The sequence below is a fragment of the Sesamum indicum genome, linkage group LG16 (genome assembly GCF_000512975.1).
Source record: "Sesamum indicum cultivar Zhongzhi No. 13 linkage group LG16, S_indicum_v1.0, whole genome shotgun sequence".
NCBI classification, from domain to species: Eukaryota; Viridiplantae; Streptophyta; class Magnoliopsida; order Lamiales; family Pedaliaceae; genus Sesamum; species Sesamum indicum.
In genome coordinates this window covers 25483-49648 of record NC_026160.1, presented here as the reverse complement: position 1 = coordinate 49648, position 24166 = coordinate 25483, and the positions used below count along the sequence as shown (strand labels likewise).

Below are 24166 nucleotides of genomic sequence, written 5' to 3'. Positions count from 1 at the left end.
TGAGCAGCAAACTATGAAGAAACCAACATCACAAGGAAGATAGAACCACTTGTTTCTTTGCTTTGCTAAACCAAAGTTGTTTTTCATCTCCAATTTTCTTTTCTTGAGAACATCATTTGCAGTTTCTATGCATAGCCAATATCTAAGTAATTCATATCTCCATCGCCTCTCTATTTACTTTTTTTTATTCTTGTAGTAAACTTTATTTTGGTACCCGAACTATTTTTATTAATATCAATTTGGGACCTTAGTAATTAATAATGACTCATTTAGTATCTAATTTTACTGTTACTATTACTTTGGTAACTAATTAATTCTACCCTTTATCTATTTTTCTATTATTATCTTTTTATGTAATGACTGTTAGTTTATCGTATCCTTAGATATTAAAATAATAGATAATTAATATATCAAAGAAAAATTCACATAAGATACTATCAATATATTTTGGTTTAATTTGAACCAATTGACTTTCACTTTTATTGGCTTAATTTAGTTATCAAGATATTATATTTTTATTATTTTGATACTTTTCACTATCTTTAATATTTCTTAATATTTATTGAAAAACTCATTGTTAAATAGATTTAAAATTCTAATATAATAAACATTTAAAATGTAGATATTTGTTCATTGTCGTAGTTTTCTGGTTTTAATCGAGAAACCAAAATTTGATTGCATAAATTTAATTTAGATTCAAGAATTTCAAAGATTAATATGCAAATTGTTGAACTTTTCGAAGATTGCAATACAATACATTTTGAATTTTACTTTTAATACAAGTAATTATTAAGTAATGAGTTATTTTATAAATGTTGTCAATAAAGTAAGTAGAATATAACAAATATTGATATATTATTAGGTCGAATGGTTTAACAAAGACAAAATATATTGACTGAATTTTATTAAAAAAAATGGTATATTTATTTATTATACTTATTATCTAAAGGTAAAAATGACCATTGCTTAATATAAAATCAATAAAAATCATCAATTGAGTATCTAAGTGCTGTTGGGTACTATTTGGATTATTTGTAATTATTTAGGTATCAATATGACATCAATGAAAAAATTCGATAACTAACATGAATTTACTCGTATTATATATACATGTACATATATTTATTTTGTTTTCTTTGATCAATTTCACTGAAAGTATACTGTGAGTACTATAGACTAGTTGGGGCAGTAGCGATCGACTTAATTCTGCAGACTAAAAATACTTGTGGGGATGACTGCAATTTGTACGTTGTGTTTAAACACTTGGCAATATTTTTACAAACCTAAACTTTATTCTGAAACCTTTTCAAAGAAAAACCAAAAGGCTACGCAACAAAGCTCCCCAAATTGGTATAAAGCCAATGGCAATTCTTGACAGAATGAATTTGAAATGAGAATAGTTTGTTCACAACAACAGATGAACCAACAGAAGAGCTGAGGCAGAGGCAGCTACATTCTTAGCGCTGTTGGTCACGGCATAAAACCATCTTCAGCATCTCACACAAAGAAAGATGTGCATGACTGGTGGGAATATGCAGGCAAATTTAAGGCGGTGACGGCAGTCAATTTGTCTTCATCAAGAATGTCAAGGTTGTTTAATATATTACCCTGCATTTTTGCCCATAAGTAATATTTACAAGAAGATTCAGACAGCAGAAAATAGAGAAAGAGTCTTTCCACACAAGGATTTGAGCTAGTGAGTGTTGAAACATAGGTAAACCAAATTTTACTATAAGGGAATGTTGTTAGAACAGTCATGGAGCATAATTTCTTCACACATGAGGCAACAAATGCATAGATGACAGTTATACCTGCAAAGGCCAAAGGCTTTGTCAGGTTTCATTCTTAAGTTGTTTTTCTTTATTTTTGAGAGATGTAGAGAGTGAAAGATGAAGCTATGTGTGTCTGTGTTTTAGAGTTTTTAATATGTTAATTTTGTGTCTTGTTTTGGTATAGATAAATATAAATAAGTTAAAACATACAAAATTATGTGTCTTTTAAAGACATAAGCAACCATTCAAGATGCTTTTGGTTGTTTGTCAAATAATGAAGAAATAAAAACAAATAAAGCCAAAATGTTTTATGCCAATTCTAATGAAATGCATTTTAAGACTATCAACACAATCATATTTTGAAACCGAAAGAACCATAGGTTTCAACTTAGGTACTGTTTCAAAGTTAAGTTTAATTTGTTTACCGCACCGCATGACCTTTGAAGGTACCCCACAAGCAATAACTGCATCTTACTATCATCTTTGTCAGCATCACTCTCGTTGAGTATACATGGTTGCTAAAGGAGTAAAAGAAGCCACCAAGGGAACTGTTAAGGTCTGAATTAAACAACAATAATAAAAAGCATGGGAAACAGCACTAAAGGAACTGAAGAACAAGAAAGCTATTGAAAATCCTGCCAAGGTGTAAGCAGCTTGTGAAGTAGTAAGATCAGCTCGTGACTAAAGCAAGTATGAGCTCTAGTGAGGTGCTTTTATCAGAAGCCAACAAGTAAGGAAGTACACTAAATATATCACCACAATTTGGAGTGCGTCGTGACCAAAATCAGATCAAACATTCTGAACTTACATTAGAATATGTCTGGACTGAGTCTGCAAACAAACTGGCATATGTGTCTGTTTCTTATTTCAAAATGTATGGTTAAGAAGGAAATTGAAAGTAGTAACTACAACAAAATGAACGCTTTTAAAATCTATGAAGAATTATATGCAAGTGATCTTCAAAGTAATTAGCCTAAAATGTCGGAGATCCAAAGTGCGATATAATATACTTACAATTTTTCTCTTAGAATTACAACGACAAACGCTCCAACCTATGCTGATTACAGCCTTGAAGACCTTCTGTCCATCAAATTTGGCCCAGCCAATATAGAGTCCCCAGATTTGATCAGGAAGAGCAGTCAGTTCATTATCTGGATCCATATTCATTTTTTAAATTTGTTGACAAATCAACATATAGCAAGCACAATAAAAGAGAGACTGTAAGTAAGAGAAAAGGGTAATGATACATTATAAGTGACATTCAGCTGACAATGATACATGCAAACGGGAAATAATTCTTGAAACCTGCATATGTCTGGAGAAGCCCATTACTAAAAACGCCTGCTAGATGAATTGGTTCAATTGGCAAAGTATTGTCAACCCCTGCAATTATCAAACGAAGTTTGATACTTCTACTGTAGATAATTAAGAGAGTTGGAGTAGTGAAAAGAAGGGGCATACAGTCTCCAAATTGAGGAAGACCCCACTGTTCTGGCTGGAATTCTAGGAGGGAGTGAAGTGTGGAATCAGCAATGGAATATGAATCAGATTCAATTTGGAGTGATGGCACTGCTACAACTTTCATTCCAGCAGCCTTTCCTGCTTTGACACCAACACTGCTAAAAAAACATATGAAATTATTAATAACAGTTCACCATGAGAGAAAGCTATGCTGGCTAATAAGAGCCAAAGTTTCATTGGTAAAATAAAAACAAATAAAAGTCAGTTCTGCCAATTAAATGATACGTGGAAAATAGCCCGTAAAATCCAAATCTCACCGATCAGAGAAAAGGGATATATCATATAAACCTAGAGAGATAAACATTCGTGTAAGCACTTTACATATCAAATAAATATTAGATAAACATTCGTGTAAGCACTTTACATATCAAATAAGTATGTTACAGTGAGTCTTGCCGCCACAAACACTAAAGGGGAGTTTGCAATAGTTTCTACTTATGTTGCAAAAATAAATTATAACAAAATTGTAAGTTAATAAATAATAAAAGTTGGGAGTATTTGAAAATAAAAATTAAAACTGAAAAATGGTGGAAGTTGGGGTGTTTGAACAACAGCTTAAAAGTTTACGAATAAACTGCAGAAGTTGAAAGGGAGTTGCTTAAGTTGAGTTGAGCTGCTTGATCTCGAGCTCGAGTTTTCCGTGCTTGAGTCAAGCCTACTCGAGCTCGAGCTCCATTATTTAAGTTTGTGAGCTGTCGAGCCTTTTTCATTTTTTCAATATTTTTATTTTTTTTTTTTATTTTTAAGTATTTTTATATATCTAACTGCATATTCAATATTATATCAAGTTCATATTCTAAATTCACTATATATTAGAATTATTAATCAATATCTCATATTTTAATTTGAGATAATAAAAGCAATAATAAAATATGCTATTTCTATGTAATTATCTAATATCTATCTAAAAATAAGATTAATCAAGAATTTAGTAAGTTTTGATTTTTTTCGTAAATAATTATTTTAATACAAATGCATATGGATTTTATTGTTACATTTCAATATCATTTGTAATCTCTTGTACTTCTATAAATTAACAAGTTCTAACAATTAACTTACAATTTTTATATTTAATTATAAGTATATATTTGTACCAAAAAATACATAATATCTAATCTATTTTTACTGCTAACAAACAAAATTTGGTGATTTTCATGAATTAGTCGATAATAATAACAATTATGGTTGAACAATTTTGCTTATCTTCATTGTTATTTCATTTTTATATATATATATATACATACACAGATATATATACAGTGAGATATCAATCACTACTTGATTTAAAAAATTGTTCTTTTTACTATAAAAAAATTTAGACTACCATCATCATATTTTAAAAATATCATGACCATTCTCATTTTACGAAAATAGATTATGTTTATATATTCTAATAAAATTAATATATTACATAATTCAATAAAAAGAACTTTATTTGGACAAATATCTTTTTAAAATTTGATACGTATATAAATATAAAAAATTATGTGCATTAGATAATTTGATGCATATTTTCTATAAATTTACTAATTATGTTACTGCTAAACTAATATTAGATATATAATAAAGATGTTATGCAGTTATATATTCAAATAAGAAAACCTTTTGAATTTGCTTTTATTTATTCATTCACATTTTGCATTTTCATATCTTCTATTGCCCAAGAAACTAGACATAGAATCAATTATTGCTCGAGTCCTAAATTTTCGATCTGTATGTTGGCAACACAACCTTCTGGTAATATGGAAAATTTTTGTTCCGAGGAAAAAAATGTATAAAAGATCAAGCTTTAGCTCAAGCTTGTTTTTATCCGTCGAGCTTGTTTTTACCGTCAAGCTCAAGCTCAAGCTTGAAATAAGGAACTCAAGACTGAAATTTTGAGCTTGGCTTGTTTGTACTCATAAAAAACTGTTTATAGCTTTTGGCTTAAATCAACTTAATTTAATTCAGCAATCAGCTGATAAACGCTTGTAATAAACCCTTGCAAACATCCCCAACTCATTCAAATACTCAATGTGAAAAAGGTGAACATCCTCTAATTGGTAACATTTCAAAGAATGGGTCCGCAATTAAAGCTTCTAGGTGAATGTAATCATAAGAGATTCTCATAAGGTCCTTCAATTACTAAACAACAGATGTTCTCTGATATTTTAGCCACTCAAATAATTGCTAGTACTGTTTGATTTCTAACGAAAGAAGTTCTTCTACAAGTTGGCGAGAAGTTTCACCACGAAAAAAGAGAAAAGACAAATTAAGTAAATAAAAATAAACAAGGAGAAGCCCAAAGGATCCAAGAGACTCTCAGAATAAAAGATAAAACTTCACGGTTGCAGAAGCCAGCAGTATCTTGCCGTGGAGAATTTGTACAGAACAATTGTTAACAGAATTGTTTCATTATTTATAATTAAAAAAAAAAAAAAGGAAGCAAGTACAGTATTGTTTGAGATGGCTGTTATTCCAGAGTGAGCTATAGTTAAATTTATTCGGATCGTAAATCCACTCAAAACATGGAAGTAAACTAACTCCTTTCAATCTGCTCATGCATTCAGTGTGGATGGAAATGATTCAAGAACAACTTAAGTAACTCAAATTGCATATGATTTCAACAAAGTTGTCATGATTTATGTCTCTTTGATTTGACATCAATTATAGGGTGTATATGGAGGATAATCTTCAAGCAATAATATCAACAGTAACGATAAACTTACGGGGAGTCTTCAATCACGAGGCAATGCAATGGATCCACTTCCATTCTTTTTGCAGCTTCCAGAAATCTGATCAGTAGCAAATGTTGACAATACAGTCGGAATTAAATAGATATTACCAAAATAAAATTAACAAGATAGCATCAGAATTTACCTAAGATAATGCTTCACTATATGAAAGTTATATTATATTCATAAAAGATTCTATTAAATGTTTACTTTTGATGGAAGTGAATCACAACTCTTGATCTGATAATGAATTTTCAGACAAATAATTTCAAGACGAAGTACACACAAACACATATTTGAAGCATTAGCAAAAGAAAATACAACTTCTAAATTTATGGAAAACAAAGTGACAATCCAAAAAAGTGTTGCCAATAGTGCAAAATCTGTCTTACATGTCTGGAGAGGGTTTCCCTGATTTAACCTGATCACTTCCAAGAATCACTGTAAAGCGTTCTTTCCAACCTACAAACAAAGAAAAAAATAATCTGAAGAAAAAACTGAACAAGAGCCTATATAGTGAGAACTTCTTGGAAGAAAAAACAGAAGAAAAAATAAATCTGAGAAAATAGTGAGAACTATATACTAGAGGCAAATGGGAAAAGAAAACAGTGCACAAGGAAATGTGTTGTCAGTTATCTAGAAACAATATATTTTATTATTTTATAATATGCTCAGGGAGCTACTTTGCTGTCTCATAGAGACCTTTCTGAAGTGATTACTTGTAATGAGAATTGTAGGCTGAATCTCACTACACAGCAGCGACCGAGATAATGATGTCATATCTGACTATATAGAGGACTTCTAACTGTAGACAGAATGTAACATAGAGGATGATAACTTTAGCACACAAAAGAAAAGAGTACAGGAAACACTACCATCGTGGTGTGATATTTTTCCATCAATATTTTTCCCTAGAGAATTTGACGCAAGTGCAAATGGTACTCCATGCTTGTGAAGATGTTTCATAAGACGATTGGCACCAGGAAGTGCTTTGGCCAGTAGCCACCTACATGAAACAGAGTATATTGAGACACTATCTGTGAACAGTCAGCAAAGGGAAAAATGTCTACTGCGTAAGTCAGGCTCATTAAAGTTTTTAAACCTCGACAGACCTAGACAGAATTTTTATCATTGTATTACCAGTTTAAATCATCATTTCATATTAAAATTCAAGGTGTCCAGCAGTGGAGCAATAGAAGAAATCTATTCATGGTGTAATTATCAATTAAAAGATTGACCTGCTTGACTCATAATATATGGAGAAATGTCAGATGATAATTTGCACACAGTTTGTGAAATATTATTTGACCAACAGGAACATTGTTAATACTCAAAAGGCACATTTAGACCTCTCAACCACCAATTTTCAAGAGTAAAATAAATTAATTATGAAAAAAGTGCTTCTCCAATAGCTTTTGAAGCTGAGACTTTACAGCAGTCAATCTCAAATTAATTGACCAAAGGGACAAAGGCCACTAAACCATATGGAGAAATGTCAGATGATAATTTGCACACCAGTTTGTAAAATATTATTTGACCAACAGGAACATTGTTAATACTGAAAAGGCACATTTAGACCTCTCAATCACCAATTTTCAAGAGTAAAATAAATTAATTATGAATAAAGATGCTTCTCCAATAGCTTTTGAAGCTGAGACTTTACAGCAGTCAATCTCAAATAAATTGACCAAAGGGACAAAGGCCACTAAACCATATGCTGGTTTCTGAAATGTTTTTAGTTGATGGGGCAAGCTTTATTATCCAGCATCAAGTTGGCCAGTTACTCTACATTACAGCCCTGCGGAGGTTACATTACCCTTTTCATTACTAACGATTGCAAGAATTTCACTAGTTTGGTTAATAGAAATGACACTTCTTTAATCTGATATTGATGGATATAGACAAAGAATTTGGTGACAACCAACATATAGAATAAACCATCCTCTATGTTACTTTCCAACTGCTACAACCAATGTAACTTACTTAAATTCCATCACATTTTCGCACTGTTACGTGCACTCTTTTTTTATTTTTTTATATCATTTTACAGCTATCCATAACTAGTATTCTGAGATAACAAAGGGTTGTCATCACAAATTAAAAGTATCAAAATTGCAGATAAAGCCAACAGTCAGTGACAACCATGAGGAGTAGTATACGGCCTACAACTACACAAACACATTGCCACAAATCATAGCTTCAATTTTGAAGAGATGGCATGACCAAAGATGACAAAAGATAAAGGTTGAGATACTCACTTTCCATGGTACATTGGTATAATTTCTTGGACAAATTGCTCGGGTGTCAATGGAAGATCATAGTCATTCACTATTGCAATAGATGATTCCTTAAAAGTCAAACCCAATCTCTTCCTTTCCTTATCACTGTCCTGCACCTTCCCATATTTTGCCAAGAACTCCTTCAGAATGCTCTTCGTGACTTGCTCTGACAACACACACACACAATCCCACAAACACCACATCTACGTTACCCCATTCCAAAAAACCATCAAATTCTTCCGGCCCAGAAAGCAGAAAAATCAAGAAAAGGAGAAAAGATCAGCACCTGTGTTCAAAAGGGTCCCGTCCAAATCAAATATGACGGCTGATATCCGAGCCATTGAATGTGAATCCTCCATTGCAGCACCAATAAAGCACAAAACTACAAATGCCTGCGTTCACAGTTTGCTGTGAGGGTTGAGGGAGAAGAGATGGAACTCCACATCAATATAAAGAGGGTGGCGGCAGAAGGATTGATTCCCATTGCCATAAGCCAATATGGCCTGGTGGTGATTAGCGCAACGAAGTGCGTGTGCCTGTGTGTGTTTCCGCCTTTTTCTCCAGCAAGATTGGGTTGGGCAGTCATTGAGAGTTGGAGGGGAATTTGAAGATCATTTTCTGGTATATGCCAAGTGCTACAAATCAATTCCCTTGCCAAACACCTTTCATGAGAAATCTTCAAATACAAAAATCCTTCGGCTTTGTTTACTTATATTTTTTACGGCAATTTTTTCATCGGTACTAATATAGAAAAGAACAGTATTTTCAACTCAAACACCATATCACCGATTGTAATATCTTTTTGGGATAATTACAATCCCCTTCTTTTATATTTGGTATAATTACACGTAAATTTCTTATAATAACACTTCTAAGGCTAGTTTCTATCTAACAAATAAATTCCTTTATTAGTCAAATTCAGCGAATTTACTAATATTAACAAAAAAAATTAAAATATTTACCATCAATTGATTTATTACTAATACAGGCTAGATAAATCTTTTCATGACTACATTACCCTCGTACGTCTTCAAAGGTTAATGCATTAGAGGAGATATATTTTTAGTTTTAAAGATAGTTTAGTCGAAAAAAATTATTTGACCTGCAATAAATCAGTAATAAGTCAATTGATGTTAAATATCAATTTTCATTCAGTTTTTTTTATAATATCAGCAAATTTAGTGAATTTTGACTAACAGAGAAACTTATTTTTTAAAAGAAAACAAACTTTAGGGGTGCTAGATATAATTTTTCATATCACAGATATTTACATATAATTATACCAAATCTCAGAGAATATATGTAATTATTCCATTTTTTTATTTTATCAATTATAACTTTAAATTGGTTTTCTTTTATTCTTTTTATTTTTTTTAAATATGAAATATTAATTTATATATTTTACTTTTACTTATTATATACAAATATAAGAAAGAAATACTTTTTTTACTCACATACAGTGTATTCTTGTTTTTGTTTGATAAGTATTTTTATTACTAAAGATTTTAAATTTTGTATATATGAAAATTATATTAATATAATATTAATTAATTAATTAATTTTCTAGTACAAAATAAAGAGAATAGTTATTCAGTAAAATTATAAAAAATATTCTTTTATTCTCAATTTGTTCAGCAAAATTTGATTAACAGGTCAAAGCTTAAATTTTTTCATCAGTTTGTCTGATCGTAGTAAATAGTATTAATTTATTATAATTTTTACAATATAGTGATTTATAAGGAATAATAAATATGTTTTATGCGAATCACATTCTTTTAGAGGAATTTATATGACAGAATAATAGGATAATATTTTACACAATATATTCTATTAAGGGAGAATTAAATCTTCACCCCTTAACCTATAATATATTTACACAAATCAATCATAGTTTTTGAAAATTATACATCCACCCACCGGTCATCATTATTTAAACAAACCATTTAAAAATTACATATACACCCCCAATAAACGTCAACAGCATTATACAAACTACTTATACTTTTTTATTGTTATGGGTGGTTTTTATAATTATGATAAAAATAATAATAGTTTATATAAATAGACTGTAGATCAGGAGATCTAAATTTAATTATCCCTTTTATTAATTGAATAAGAATATATATATATATATTATTTGAAACTTATAAAATATTTTTTCTCAATGTATAAAAATATAATAATATTCTATTTTTATTTTCAAAATATTTTGTAAATAAACTTATCAAAAAATAAATATTGAGTTTTGTATGAATAAATTTGTATTATTGTATATAGTAAGATGATCATTAAAATTATATATCATTGTGCAATTTAGAATTATAATAATACTACAAATTATAACACGGGGTTCATGATAGTATTTATAAATTTTCGTATTTACGATAAAGTTCTCAAATTTGACCATCATGTTCGACTCCTTGTTCACCGTATTTGTATTGGTAGCTTATCCAGGCCATCATGCAATTAAATATTTTACTCAAATGATTTCATCCTTTCTTGATTTCAGCTCCTATTAATGCTTATTGTGTTGACTAGACCTAATAAATTTTGTAATATCAATGAGAAAATATTGAAACTGAAGGGAAATTATATCAATATGGTTTATAATCTATGTGTAATATTCTCATGAAAAATAAATAAATATTAATCACACATTTCACTTGCTAAACTTGATCCCTGCCTCAATTATTTCTCTAGAGCCCAAAACAGAGGAATGGACTTCCATCTAGCAGCCTAACAGGATTGGCTCTGCTGATTTGAACCCAAGGTATCAAGCCCATATTTTTTACATTTAAACTGACTTGACAGGATAAAAAAAAAAATAGATCCAACTCAACAAGATTGCTCGACAAACAACGGACATAACACGACATATAAATTTTCAAAGTTACAGGCTACGTCACTCTAAAAAATCTCCAACTAAGCCCCCTATATTCTGTTGAAACCGATGCTGGAAAGCAGCAGGTAACAAATTTTCCAACTTTCAATTGACTAGCATTGTCTTTTCAAAAGGTCGTAACTCTGGAAGATAACTCGAAATTTTGTATGGATACTCTCATTTCTAAGCCAACATCTTAATGATTCTACTGACATACAGTTTGCCCTAACTAGTTTTCGAATTTCGCTCTAAATCCCTATATAAATAGAAATCTTGTTCTAGTCAAAGGTTAAGTCACTTTTAGTTAATAATTATAAGACATATAGTTTGCGTGATTTAAAAATTTCTCTTACGGCTACAGTTGCTCAAGATCTGTTTCTACTAGAGTTGTTTAAAATGAAATATAATAAAAGGTCTCTCATTAATTATTATACTGACGTCCCTATAAAATATTATAAAATTATAATTTGGTCCCTAACCAAAAAAAATTTGGGGGACTAACCCCCGACACCCCCCCCCCCCCCCCCCCATTGAATTTGAATATAATGTTGGGTCAGATTTCATACTCTAATAAATATTACGGACCAAAATGAAGTCTAATACTTTTTTAATAGAAAACACCTTCTGCAAAGAAGATAACAAGTGAAAATTGTTGCAATTTTTATTACAGTAAATGTTCTTTTTCCTAATTCATGATTAACCTTTTTCAATTTGCTAGGAAAATAATTTTTTATCTTAAATATCCAGACCAAATTTTTGTGAACATTCTTGAATCAAATAAAAATTGGCACACATTAAACATAGAATGCTAATAATTTGAACTTCTTTCATAAATTAACTTAGGCGCTACCAAAAATAAAATCTAGTATCAACATGACAATCTTAAAATTATCATGTAATAATAATTTTAATTTTCACATATCTAATTTTCAAGAATTTATTGGAGATAAAAAAAAAAAAAATGTGTAAGTTGTTCTTGATAATCAGTAACACATTGCTATAATGACAATTCAATAACAACACAAATATAGTGATAATTGTATTTTTCGGCATTGTATTATCACTTTACACGATCATAGATTATCTTAGTGACAATTATATGCACAATTTTCTTGCCATTAATTACCATTTGTACCAACTTTTACACAAAAATCATTATGTTGACAAAAGAAAAATTCTTTTAATTAAGTACATGTAATCGGTGACAATTTAATACCATCAGTTAAGTTTTTTGTTACTAATATTCTCTCTTTTTTCCTTATGTAGTGTTTAATAGTACAAGAAAAAGATATTATTCAACTTTGATTTCCTTTTTGCCTAAATAGCTAGAAGGGTAAATTACTAGGGCTCCCTTGAGATTTTTCATAATTACAAATATCCTCTCGTTATTTGAAAAATTACAAATACCTTTCTAAAAATAACTAATACCATAACAAATATCTCGTTTTAACAGCTCATTATAGGAGAGTATTTGTTAGGGTATTATTATTTCAAGGAGATATTTATAATTTTTCAATCAACACAAAAATATTTATAATTAAATCAACCCTAAAAAAACCCTTATAATTTACCCTGGTAAAAGGGAAAAACAGAATGGAGAATAGCATCAAGTATAAACATTGTCAACATGCACCCAGTTGGCAAATTCCAGTACCAGAATAAATCCAGATAAGCAAATACTAATTCCAACCCCACCATCATAATAGATGCCGAAACTAGACCTTGAAAACACTAAAATAGGGACATGTGGGATCACTGACACACAAGTTTGAAGGAGATCTAGCATCTAATTCAAGAATAAGTCATCACCGATCATCATGTCTTAATAATAAATTTCCAAGGAGATCGTATATCTAATTCAAAAATAAGTTTGCAGTCCTTGAATTGAAATTCGAAAAGAAGATTCCTTTCAAAGATTGTAACCTTTTCAATTTAATTTCAAACAGAAGATTACTGTGTCCATGTCTTGTAGCTATTTTTTGAGAATGCAATTATGTGCATGAGCAACTTTATTTATTTGATGTACACTCGTGCATACGATCGGGCTTGAAGCTTATAAATCACTGAATTCCTCTTCTACTGCCGATGCAAACCACCACTAGCCAACATCATTATTAAATTAAAAGATTAAAAGTTTTAAAATTAGATTAAATCTTGCAAAAAGATTTTCAAAAATTAATCTTGCCTTAGCATTTTCTTACTAAACATTTGGAAATATCAAATTTTACTTCTCTTTATCGTAAACAACTTGGAAAAAAGAAAAACTGAAACTGTTCTTCGCTTCTGCTCCCCTTTCCGCTTCTACTATCATCACCAAACGAAGCCTGTTTTTTCTAGTCAATGATTTATTGTCTTTTTTTCCCTTTGGTAGAAATTCAGAAGAGTCATTTACCACTTAGACTGTCAGATTTGACGACACAAATCACAGCTACTTCCCACAAAGCAAATGCCATCATATATCCGTGCCACAATATCAATCAAACTGAACCCCTGTGGCTAATTTATACTTAACATTCCCCACTAGAAATTTCCACTGCACATTTCCATCGTATTTTTCCTTCTAACCGAATGCAAAACTGTTAAAAGAACAAAAGAATACTTAAAATGCTTCACACTTACCGCGAGGCATCCAAGTTTTCTGATTTTAAATGAAATCAATTAAGAGACTCAAAATTGACTGAAAAAGTTCCACATAAACAAGGTAGCCTTCCAAATGTGACTTTGCCACGTGGTCTACTAATCAACAGATCCCGGTTTTGGTGGTCTATAAAGTGGAGGCAAGAATAGATCGTATATGTCCGAAATGGCATGCAAACACAGAGAGTTCGATCTAGGCTAAGGTAGTCGCTAAAAATAAACCACCTATAGGCCACATCAAATTCACAGGCAAGGGGATCCAATATAAACCACAAGCCAACACCAATCATAAACAGTAAACAAGCCATAAGACACGACTGTAAAACGAGTATCCAACTACGACAGAAAACAAACATCCCAGCTGAAATCAATGTTCTCTTTATCCACGGATGTGGCAGGCCCTAATCATCCAGAAGCCTCACTGCAAAGTGAAACAGCAAATCAGAACAGTCTAGCTATATATCAACCTGTGAACTACTACAATAGACATGGAAATAACTCACCTCTGCACCCTCACCTCCAGCTTTGGCAGCATCCAATTTTTGGGCTTCGTCTGCAAGAAAGGAAAATGATGTTAACAAGATTCGATATTTTCAGATACAAGGATAAGGAATTATCCAAAGAGGTTCTCCAATTCAATGGCACATCAAATGAAATAAATTTCCAAGCCACATGAGACTGATACTAGGGAGAATCTTCAATTCTCTTCTCAGACTTGAATGAAACTAATCCAATTTTAGAATCTGTTCCAGAAAGGAGGTTTTGTCTATAGGAAGCTAAGATGAGTGATCTCGTTAACTGTTCCAGGATGCACCAAAATATTACAAATCACAACAGGGATTCATGTTCAAGTCTGAAAAGGACAATCCTCACGAGTATCTTTATCGTGGTGGCTCTATCTATCCGCAGAATAAGGCAAAGAAGAAAATTCAAGTTTTGACACTAACGCAAAACTGGAAGGAGTATTGCCCAGATGCATTTATTATTTAAATGCATTCATTTAACTTAGCAGAGTAATAACTTTAATATTGACAAAGATAAACGTGAGAGTATCATATGCAAATTTGACATAGGCAATATTGACTTTATCTATTTCCTGCAAATGGCAAGTTCTGCCAGTTTTACAACTGCTGAAGAACATTGGAATCTTTATCCAGAAAAAGCACAGAAATATACAATAAGAACCTTGTCTATTTCATTTATTCTCACAGAATAATACTGCCAGTTAGCCACTTCTGAAAAATATCGCAAAAAGTTAAAATTCAGTGGTCCTATCATCAAGAAGTTGCAGGTCCACCTGGAACTAACATCTCATGTATAGGATTTAAAACATAGTTACATATCAATATAAAAGCAACAAATGTGCACCTACAACATAAAACTCAGAATACAGTATCTTAAATACATGTACATCAAATAACCAGAGGCCATGCACAAATAGACACATCTACTGGCTCCCAGGAAATGGTAAAAGGTCACAATATCAACAGCACATCTCTACTCTATTGCATCACGATGTCCACAACATAGGTTTATTCTTTGACATAACAAAGTTTCTTCTTGCTTGCTTGATCACATGATAGTTCCAATTTCACTTGCATTTATATCATGTGTTTAAAACTCGTGGAAATTCCAACACGAAACCAGATTTGACAATTTTGAAGTGCATATTCTTTCTCTGAGAGAAGGTGAGGACTTACTAAAAAGCGAAGTTCATTAGATAATAATGATTGATGATGCCAAGAATAAAAATATTAGTAGTTAAAAGAAAATTATTAAGGGACTGAAAAATTTCTGCTCCAATATTTATCAAGAATACTACATTACCTGCATCCTCCGGGATGTCAGAGGTCCAGAGTGTCAGATTGTCCCTAAGAAGTTGCATAATCAAGGTGCTATCTTTGTATGATTCCTCGTTCAAGGTATCAAGCTCGGAAATTGCTTCATCAAAGGCTTGCTTGGCGAGGTGGCATGCCCTGGAGGTACAGTTAAGTTAGCTGAAGAGTGATAAAGATACAATTCAATACCGATTAGATTCAACAAAAACAAAAATAAGCCAAACCTTTCAGGTGAGTTCAAAATCTCATAGTAGAAGACTGAAAAATTCAACGCCAAACCCAAGCGGATGGGATGTGTTGGGGGTAACTCTGCCTCAGCACTGGTGGTAGCCGTCTTCAAGCAAGTACCAGCAAAAATATAAGCACACAGATGCAGATAGGTAGATTAGTATGTGGATGAAGAGGGTGGATCAAGGTTTCACACTATGCGACAGCCAAAAATGGTTTCCAGAATCCATTAGACCACTCACGTGCGCTACCTAAACAAACTCCTGGCTCTTATAACTTAAGACAAGGCGGGCTTGAGTGGCTATGATTTCCAGAATAACTTAGATATTTCATTGTTATTTATTAGAGTGGAAAAATATTATTCACACTAAATAAAGAAAAGGCCTTCAATTTGCAGGAATTGATATGTTACGCTTCAGAAAAATAGAAGGCAAGAAACAAGAATAACAGCGAGATCAGAAGTCAGGAATTGCAAGTGCAATTTCATATTGAAAGAGACAAAAAAAAATTATATTAACACCAAATACTTATATTCTAATTCAACAGGGATTAAAATATAAGATGCGCTTTAAGCATCATTTCCTTTCCCTTGAATGAATCAAGAAATCCTTTCCTCCTTCTCATACACAAGAATTATGATATAGTCCTTCCAAGTAGAAGTCACACACCAACTCCTTAAGGGAAGGGCCAAATTGGGGGTCAAAAGTGTAGGCAACGCAAGCATAGACTTCCGTTATGCTTCCAATGCTCAGGTTGTTTCCCTATTACAGATGTGATATGAAACCATCCGACGGAAAGAATGAACCAAAATTGCCATGGAAGACAAGTATACTGGTCAAACATATATCACAAGCCCCGCAGCATATAAGAATCTAAGTTATCAATTTCAAGCATCCAGACATATATATATATATATATTGTTTTATCCATTCTTAGATTCAGTTTTCTAATAGATAGTCGAAGCAATATCACTTACAGCACACACACAAGCATAAGCCCTATAGACATCCTAAAGTTGACTGGGCTGAGGGAAAAAAGAAGGTTCAGACGTGTACATGAAAATGTTAATAAAAATACAAGTGAATTGTACCTCGTATGCTTTCAGTGACTGATCAGCAACCTCTTTCCTATCATTACCCGTCTTGAACTCAGCAAGATACCTATAGTAGTCCCCTTTCCTACAAACGTGAGAGAAAATCAATTCAGCACCAAGTATAAAGTTACAAACTCAAAATTGCAAAATAGAACAGACGGCGAAAGGCTCCTCACATCTTATAGTAGAACACTGTGGATTCACCAGCCGTGCACGAGGGAATCAGATGTTCATCAATGACAGTCATGATGTCACTACAAATATTGGTGAGCTCTGCCTCCACCTTCTGTCGATACTCCTTGATCCGCTTAGCATTCTGCTCGTTCCCTCTTGACTCTTCCTTCTGCTCAATTGATGACAAGATTCTCCATGAAGCTCTTCGGGACCCAATCACATTCTTGTACCCTACTGATAGCAAGTTCCTCTCTTCTACTGTCAATTCCACATCCATCTTGGCCACCTTTTTCATTGATTCAACCATCTCTGCAAAATCCATTTCAAAGGTTTTTGAACCAAAAGACAGATTTATTTTTCATTGTGTAAGATAAGTACAATGGCATTCCACAAAAACCAACTTTCAAATTAACTTTTGGGATCAAGCAAAGGCACCAGTAAGAAATTGCATGCCAGAGAACTTCAGAACAGTATTTGCTTCACAAGAATCAAGAATGTTTTAGCTTTACCATATGATCTATTCATAATTACATCTCTACCCTATTCACATTTTTGCCCATTATGCCATTCCCCAGAGAGGAAACAAATACAATAGATCAAAATGAGAAAACAAATGCACTGCGAACTACTCCGTCAACTCTACAAGGACCAAAAAATCAATTAAAGATAAGTAATAAAAACGAAGACAAAGGAATCAAAACGGCACAAGGAAAACGATGAGACTTCAAACACCACTGAGCTCAAAACCTCAGGTCAGTCACAAAGTCGGAAGGCACTGATGTAGAAATTTCAACTCCCAAACCTCCGAACCATAGCTACAGCAAGCAGCTATATCAGCTACCTAAAGTTCACTTCTTCAAGCTCCCCAAAATTAGCATGTAATCAAACAAAACGATAAGGCAACAAGATCCATACTGAAATACATCTATACAAACTATTACTCTGTCGATAAAGGAAAAGGGCTTACCGTCATAGCGCTCGGCCTGCTCGGCGAGTTTAGCGAGGTAAACGGCGGTCTCGCGATCTGCAGATGAAGCCATCGCCGATCCAAGTGACTGGAAAAATTCGTACTTTCTCTCTCTAGGTTCCGACGACTGCCGATTTATTGCGACTCGACAACGATTTCTACGGCAGGAAATGGAAAACAGGAGCAGTGTGAGGAGAGAGAAAAGTGGTTGAAAATATTTAGAGAAATCATTGATTGTCTGACCGGCTGGGATGTTTTGCTCTTTACCTCCGGTTTCTTACGTTTTCAACTAAAGTCGTGGGACTTAGGCTCAATAAAATCGATTCTCTCAGCTGTGGCAACCCAAGCACGATTTCTAATCCAAATTAAAGTTAACCCTAATTTAATTGAAAATTCGTCAATTATCATATTAATATTTAAGGTAAATTACAAGAAGTTCCCAAAAGTTTATCATAATTATAAATATCATCTCGTTATTTGCATACGTACGTATATTCTTCTGAAATTATAAATATCTTAATAAACATCCTCTTATAACAGCTCATTGTAGAAAATATTTGAAATTTTAGGCGAGTATTTATAATTTAACAAATAATAAGAAATATTTATAATTAAAAAAAAATCTTTTGAAAGTTTATTGTAATTCACCTAATCTTTATGAAGTCTAACTATAATTAGGTCTTGAGCCTACTAAGTATGAGTACTTAAGGACACTGAGGCCAATTTATTGGTGAAGTTAAGGTTTCGTAATATGCTTTTATACATATCAATTACTTTACTTTTAAATTTTATAATTTAAAATTTAAATTTTTAAAAAAATTATATCCTTTTGAAATACAATTTTTCTGTGTCTCGAGATGGGGTACCAAATTAATTATCAAATAAAATAATATCACTCTCTAACACGGTTAAAAAGTATATTTCAAATTTGATATAGATCGAAAAAAAATATACAACTTAAAAAGATACCATCTAGGGAATAGTAGGAAGAACAAGTTTGAAAAAAAAAAATACACATACTAATGAGGTCCAGAGAAAATATTTTGACTTAGGAGATATTTTACGGGACAAATAATACGAGTTCTTACATGGGATAAAAGGTATGAACTCCAAAAAATCCCGTATGAAGTAGGATTATGAGAAAGATATTTGAGGAAAAGTATAATTTCGTACTTTTAGAGAGGGTCTAAATGTAATAAATTATTTTTTTAAAATTCTGTCGATATTTTATTCATACAAATTGGTAGGAGGATTTCGTTTCACCTTTTTATTTATGAATGTGAAAACGTCCCATTATATAGTTATAATTTTTGGAGTTTACGTATATTACCGACAAAATTAACGTTTTTTTTTTGTGTTATTGATATGTATCTTGACATTTAATGTGGGACAATTTCTTAAAGGTTGTATCAAGATTTAATATTCCCGTCTCTATTATAATAGAAGATTTGTTAAGATTCGTGTCTTTTTATTCAGGTCGTTTCGATTTGATCAAAACTTTATAAGTATGTATGGATTCACTGTAACCAACCAATCATTTTTAAATTTATTATTTACGTGAAATTATATAATAAGAATAAAAACCCGTCCTTTATACCCCATATACAACTTTTGTTATCCTAATATTTCTTACAACCTTAAATATTTCTTCTTTACGACCCGTCTAACTTAGTATTCGAGGGCTATACCCAAGACCTTTTCAGTAGCTTTTTACTATTTTCTATCTTGTAAATCTTCATTCAAGTATATTTGATGAATTTCAAAAAAAATATTTAAATACTAATGATGTAAACAAAATCCCAAGCTAAAAATAATGACATCAATATTGTTGATGGCAAAGATGCTATAAATAATAACAATAATGTGGGATAATTACACTTTTCTCCTGTGTGTTTGATATAATTACATGCAACTCTCCATGATTTGGAAAATTACATCTAACACATTCGAAGTTTGCTTTCGTCTAACAAATAAGTTTTTTTGTTAGACAAAATTCACCAAATTTGTTGATATTAACAAAACCCTTGAATGAAAATTGATATGTGCCATCAATTAACTTATTGCAGGTCAAATAATTTTTTTCGACTAAACTATCGATATAACCGTGAAGATTCAAATGTATTAATGCATAAATATGTATAAAGGTAATTTGATCATAAAAATATTTATTTGACTTGTAATAAATCAGTAATCAATCAGAAGTAAATATAGTTTTTTCTCATATTTTTTAATAATATCATCAAATTTGATGAATTTTGACTAATGGAGGTATTTATTTGTTAGACATAAGCAAATCTCAGAGATGTTAGATGTAATTTCCCAAATCATAGAGAGTTTACGTTTAATTACACCAAACTTAAAAAAAAAAAGTGTAATAATAATAATAATAGATCTACCAAGAAATCAAGTAAATAAATAATTAGTATAAAAGTAGACAAAAGATCTACCCAGAAAAATGACAATTAAAATAATGGACACACCAAAATATTTAAAAAAATTTGGCAACAATAATGTGAGTTATATAGTATTAATTTAATTATTAGGTGAGTGATGTTTATTTTTCTTGGAGGAGCCATACAAGCTTGTCTCATGTCTTGTCTCCCCCTTCTTCACTTGTTACATTTCTTCTTGTCTGCCCAATGACTATGATCAGTTACTTCTAGGCCTCTGTTGCCTAAGGAAAAGGGTTAAATATAATTATCACTTATAAAGTTTTCATCCTACATCAATTATCCTCTTAAAATATTAAAATTTTCGAGAATCTCCTCGACTTTTATTTTTAAGTTTGAAAAGTTATTAATACCCTTATAAAAAATTTGCTTTGTAAAAAAAATAAAAAAATATAATGTCAAAATTACAATTTATTTTATTTTAGTTTCGCTTGTTTATCGAACTGTTTTTATTTTGTAATGTTAAAGTATCTGTCGCTCATTTTTTTTAAATTTTACTTATTTGTCAAATCAAGTTAAAAATAAACTTATACATATATTAATTCAATATTTTTTTATAGTTCAACAGCTCTTTTGGTTTTATTAATTGAATATTTGTTTTAGTAAATATGTAAAGATATACGCATATATAAATTTATTTTTAATTTGATTTTATAAGCAACTGAAACTAAAATAAAAAACGTACTTATGTATATAATAATGCTGTTAAGTCATCAAGCACCAGTGGTCTAGTGGTAGAATAGTACCCTGCCACGGTACAGACCCGGGTTCGATTCCCGGCTTGGTGCAAAGTATCTCAGGTAGCTGTGATGACATCTGCGCCCACAGAGACGGTTGGGTCTGTCTCCTCGTTCCGAAATTCGGATGAAAATGCGGCGTTGCTGAGCTTTACCTGTTTACTTGTTTTTTGTTTTTTTTTTAAATTATGTATGTATTCAATTATAATCACATATATATATATATTTATATTTAAAGAAAGTTGCAATTACATATTTATGTAAAATTCTATATATACATATTTTTAAAATTTTAGCTCTCTAACTTTTTTGGTTAAATGTTGAATCAAATAATAGTACAATAACTGGAAAATGTTAAGAGGCAAATATGGATTGATCTCTTTCATTCATGAATTGATGCTAATTTTTTTTTTTTTTTTGGTTATTCCTTGTATGAATTAAGAAGGGGCATTTCGTTAAATTTATTTAATTGGATAAAATAAAAAAAATAAATTAAAGAATTGATTGAAAGTAATAAAATAAATTTAATTTTAAGTGTATATGAATAGAAAAACAGTTTATTCAGTTCATATCTTATCTATCAAAGATAATTACTCTGAAACCTTAGGATTTAATAAATAGTATAGATATAAATTGAGTGTGAAACTATGAAAAAAGAAAATATTAAAATATTAAAATATTAATAGTAGGATTTTATTCATTATATTAACATGGCATGATCTATGTCGTTTGATATTTTCATATTCAATTCATATAAAAAAAAAAATTCCCTCAATGAATACGGTGATGCAACATGAGGATAATCCAGTTCATGTTTATTATGTGTGTAGTTTGATCCCTCCTAATCAAAGGTACTTAAAACTTAATTACGATGGAGCATCTAAAGGAAACTCAAAGGATGAGGTGGAGGTGGCTCTTTCAAAAACCAGACGAGGTTTGGGTGATCCGACGAACACTTATGTTAAATGGGCTGCATTGAGTTTGGAGCTGGTAAGGGAAAGACCATATATTAAAAAATATATATTTGTTTATACATATTTGATCCGCTTCAGAATTTCAGCCTTGAGCAATAATCTTGATCGTCTGATGTTCTTCAGACGGATCTAAAACCTGAAGCACAAAAGATTAGACTAGTCGGGTTTGTCCCTGATAAGAACACTCCGACGCCCAAGTTAGATTATGTTCTAAACGGAGATAGGTAGTAATAGAATAATGGGAGTGTTTAGAATTTCATTACCTTTCTCAGTAATCATTCCTCATATTTATAAAGCGACTTCGTATACTTAAGGTAAATACACATGTTTCAGATCTCATGCTTTTCTTTTAGATCAAACGATTCTACGTTGATCAAGCCTTCAGAACGCACAGCAGATATGTCTCCTTGATCTAGGGCATAATCCCTGTCATTAAACTTTTTACCTTATGAAGAATACTTGTCATAAAATATGATCTTCCTTGAAATCCTCTTTTCACCTTTAATCAGGGGATACTCTTGCCTTAATGATAACTTTCCATTATCAATATTCTTTTAAAAATATATTGATTTGATATCACAGTTCAATATAAAATGCAATTTCATTAACTAATTCAAATAATTGTAAAACTCAAATGATTTATAATAATTAAATAGACCATAATAAAAAATGTGTTATCCCTTTAACTTATAAATTGGGCTTTCATCCCAATGAACAAAATGTACATATTCTTAGGTTCCAAATCATGAAAATTATTAATGGAATGATAAACTATAAAGCATTGACTATGGCTAATTGGTAGAAGATTCTACACTACTTTAAATTCAATAAAAATTAAATAAATGGATATGTGTATTCTAAAATTCCCATGTATTTGGGTAAGATTCAATACCCTATTTATAAATTTTTAGTAAATTAATTAACTAGATTCACTTAATATTTAAAAAAATTAAACTTTTGTTTCAGAAAATATTCAATTAATATTTTTTGTATATTGATACTCTGATCATTTTTGGCAACTTCAAATTAACTTTTAAGTAAATGTTAATTACACTTAGATCTCCTTTAAAAATACAAAATTATAATTTTCATAATGAAGTTCTAAAAAATTATACTTACACCTTCTAGAACTCACCGTATACACCCGACCCCCTTTTGTTATGGTTTGGACAACAAATGCATACGTTAGCAAAAAAATAGCTTAATTTTTTTTATTTTACCCTGCATTTAGCATTCCTATGTAACGATTTGATACTTATAAAAAAAACATAATAATATTAGATGGATCAATGTTTGAGTCAAGTACATATATATATATATATATATATATTAAGAAATTTAGGATTCGGAACATTTTCAGAACACTTTGTAAAATCAATGCTCTTGCTTTTGTTAAGAGGGTTCCGAAATATTATTTGATCCACTTAAATCTGTAGTATTGTGATTCGAGGTAGATGTGCCATTATATTACAAGAGACAATTGCAATTGAGTTGTTACCGCTGATGCAAAATAATTTTATTTTAAATATAAAAAATTCGATTATCGCATTCATCATTTTGTTAATATATAATTACTGTGTCAAAATTTTGAACACTTTTATCAATAAATGGAAGGAAAGCATCTCTACAGTGTTAGTATGTAAGCTGAAAATTCATTTATTTGGCTCATGAAGACTGAAGAATGAAGGTTGATTTGTGTGTGTTATATATTGAACAATCCAAAACATTCAGATTACCAATTGGTAGAGAGGTAGAACATATACCAACAAGCACCAGTGGTCTAGTGGTAGAATAGTACCCTGCCACGGTACAGACCCGGGTTCGATTCCCGGCTGGTGCAACCTCAATTATTCAGGCAGCTGTGATGACGATTGCGCCAGTAGCGACGGTTGGGTCCGTCG

At 31.2% G+C, this 24166-nt stretch overlaps 2 protein-coding genes and 2 non-coding genes across 6 annotated transcripts; 2 read left to right on the top strand and 2 right to left on the bottom strand.

Moving 5' to 3' along the window:
* On the bottom strand, positions 1327–9049 carry LOC105178440 (bifunctional riboflavin kinase/FMN phosphatase). Of its 3 annotated transcripts, none has more exons than XM_020699349.1 (10): positions 8573–9048; positions 8266–8452; positions 6883–7013; positions 6400–6469; positions 6002–6067; positions 3234–3388; positions 3078–3155; positions 2787–2923; positions 2203–2290; positions 1327–1608 (listed from the first exon to the last, which is right to left on the bottom strand). In XM_020699349.1, exons 1-10 carry the CDS (start codon positions 8643–8645, stop codon positions 1604–1606), a joined length of 990 nt encoding a protein of 329 aa, XP_020555008.1. In that variant the 5' UTR covers positions 8646–9048; the 3' UTR covers positions 1327–1603. The 3 variants fall into 3 exon arrangements, with proteins under 3 accessions (XP_020555008.1, XP_011100206.1, XP_020555009.1); XM_011101904.2 differs by having other exon boundaries at positions 2198–2290; positions 8573–9047; XM_020699350.1 differs by lacking the exon at positions 1327–1608 and having other exon boundaries at positions 2197–2320; positions 8573–9049.
* LOC105178438 (14-3-3 protein 9) lies at positions 13810–18312 on the bottom strand. Its single transcript, XM_011101902.2, has 7 exons — positions 18105–18312; positions 17140–17446; positions 16961–17048; positions 15867–15976; positions 15632–15780; positions 14308–14357; positions 13810–14225 (listed from the first exon to the last, which is right to left on the bottom strand). The coding sequence occupies exons 1-7, from the start codon at positions 18175–18177 to the stop codon at positions 14223–14225; spliced, it is 780 nt and encodes a 259-aa protein (XP_011100204.1). The 5' UTR covers positions 18178–18312; the 3' UTR covers positions 13810–14222.
* Positions 21272–21343, top strand: TRNAG-GCC. The gene has a single exon. It is a non-coding gene; the product is annotated as a tRNA-Gly (tRNA).
* Positions 24035–24105, top strand: TRNAG-GCC. The gene has a single exon. It is a non-coding gene; the product is annotated as a tRNA-Gly (tRNA).